Genomic DNA, 1097 nt, shown 5'->3' on the forward strand with positions numbered 1-1097 from the left:
CAATGATGTTGCAAATGAAGTCCAAGATGAAGATGATGATTTTGACGATCACGTTGGACGTGTTATAATGGAGCGCATCCAGTGGCCTGTACAGGACCTGCAGAGAGGCTGTGAGTGGACTACTGACCTCATGGATCAGTGTAGCCTTTACTTTCAACGGGTCTTGTCAAACAGCTTTTACCCAGTGCTGCAACGAGCCATCGGGGTGGGCAGTGCCTTTGAAGGCTGGAGTCCCCGTGAGCAGGATGTCGTGTACCGCCTGCTCATCCCCATGACTCCTCCCCGAGGCCACAGCTTCCACATGGAGCTGGACAGCGCAGGGCAGAGGCACGTGAGGAACTTCCGTGTCCGCGTGCAGCTGGAGTGCACCTGCACGAGGGAGCAGCAGGCTGAGGACATGCTGTGCTTCCTGCACCACCCCGAGGAGGAGCTGAGGAGGAATCAGGATCCCAGCCTCCTAGACACCCTGTGCACCGGCTCCTACCTCGACGTGCAGAAAACTGCCCGCTGGTTCTACCAGCTGGTGAGAGCAGTCTGGCCGGCTTTGCCTCAGTCACACAACTGGCATTTAGCGCTGCTGCCCTCCACACGCTCCTGCCAATTCAAGGTGACCAATGGCAGGGAAAGCTTCAGGATTGAGCTGCTCTTCGGGGTGCGGAGAGATGACTCAGCCATCTTTGTGTGCAGCCAGCCTAGAGAGGCCCATACAGCAAGCACAACCTGGCCCGAGTCTTACGCTGTGGCAGAGGTTGAGTTCTTCAAGCACATTGCCAGGCAGGCCCCCCCTGACAGCCTGCACCTCAAATGCCTGCAGTTCTTCACCCGTCTTCAGCTGGGCTTCAGCTTTTCCACCTACACCATGAAGACCATTGTCATGCACCTGCTCAATGTCACACCCGTCTCATCGTGGCGCAGGAGAGACCTCCTGGAACGACTGCAGGATATCATCAACAGCCTGCATTTTTGTGTGCGAGCAAAACGCCTCAACCACTTCATTGTGGGCAACCAGAGGTTTCCTCAGGACATCAATTTACCTGCCGATGTTCAAAGGGCTGAGCCATACAATCTCCTCCATCACCTGGTGCAGCAGCCGGATG

General features: G+C 56.2%; 1 protein-coding gene across 1 annotated transcript; it reads left to right on the forward strand.

The window, feature by feature from the left end:
* Position 1: 1 nt before the first annotated feature.
* On the forward strand, positions 2–1093 carry LOC121356292 (inositol 1,4,5-trisphosphate receptor-interacting protein-like 1; the record flags this gene model as incomplete). The annotated part of the gene is made up of 1 exon (XM_041472526.1): positions 2–1093. A coding segment is annotated over one exon (1092 nt), but the record flags the coding sequence as incomplete, so codon positions are not given.
* Positions 1094–1097: the final 4 nt, after the last annotated feature.

The sequence above is a fragment of the Pyrgilauda ruficollis genome, unplaced genomic scaffold (genome assembly GCF_017590135.1).
Source record: "Pyrgilauda ruficollis isolate IOZ18807 unplaced genomic scaffold, ASM1759013v1 scaffold2916, whole genome shotgun sequence".
Taxonomy (NCBI): domain Eukaryota; kingdom Metazoa; phylum Chordata; class Aves; order Passeriformes; family Passeridae; genus Pyrgilauda; species Pyrgilauda ruficollis.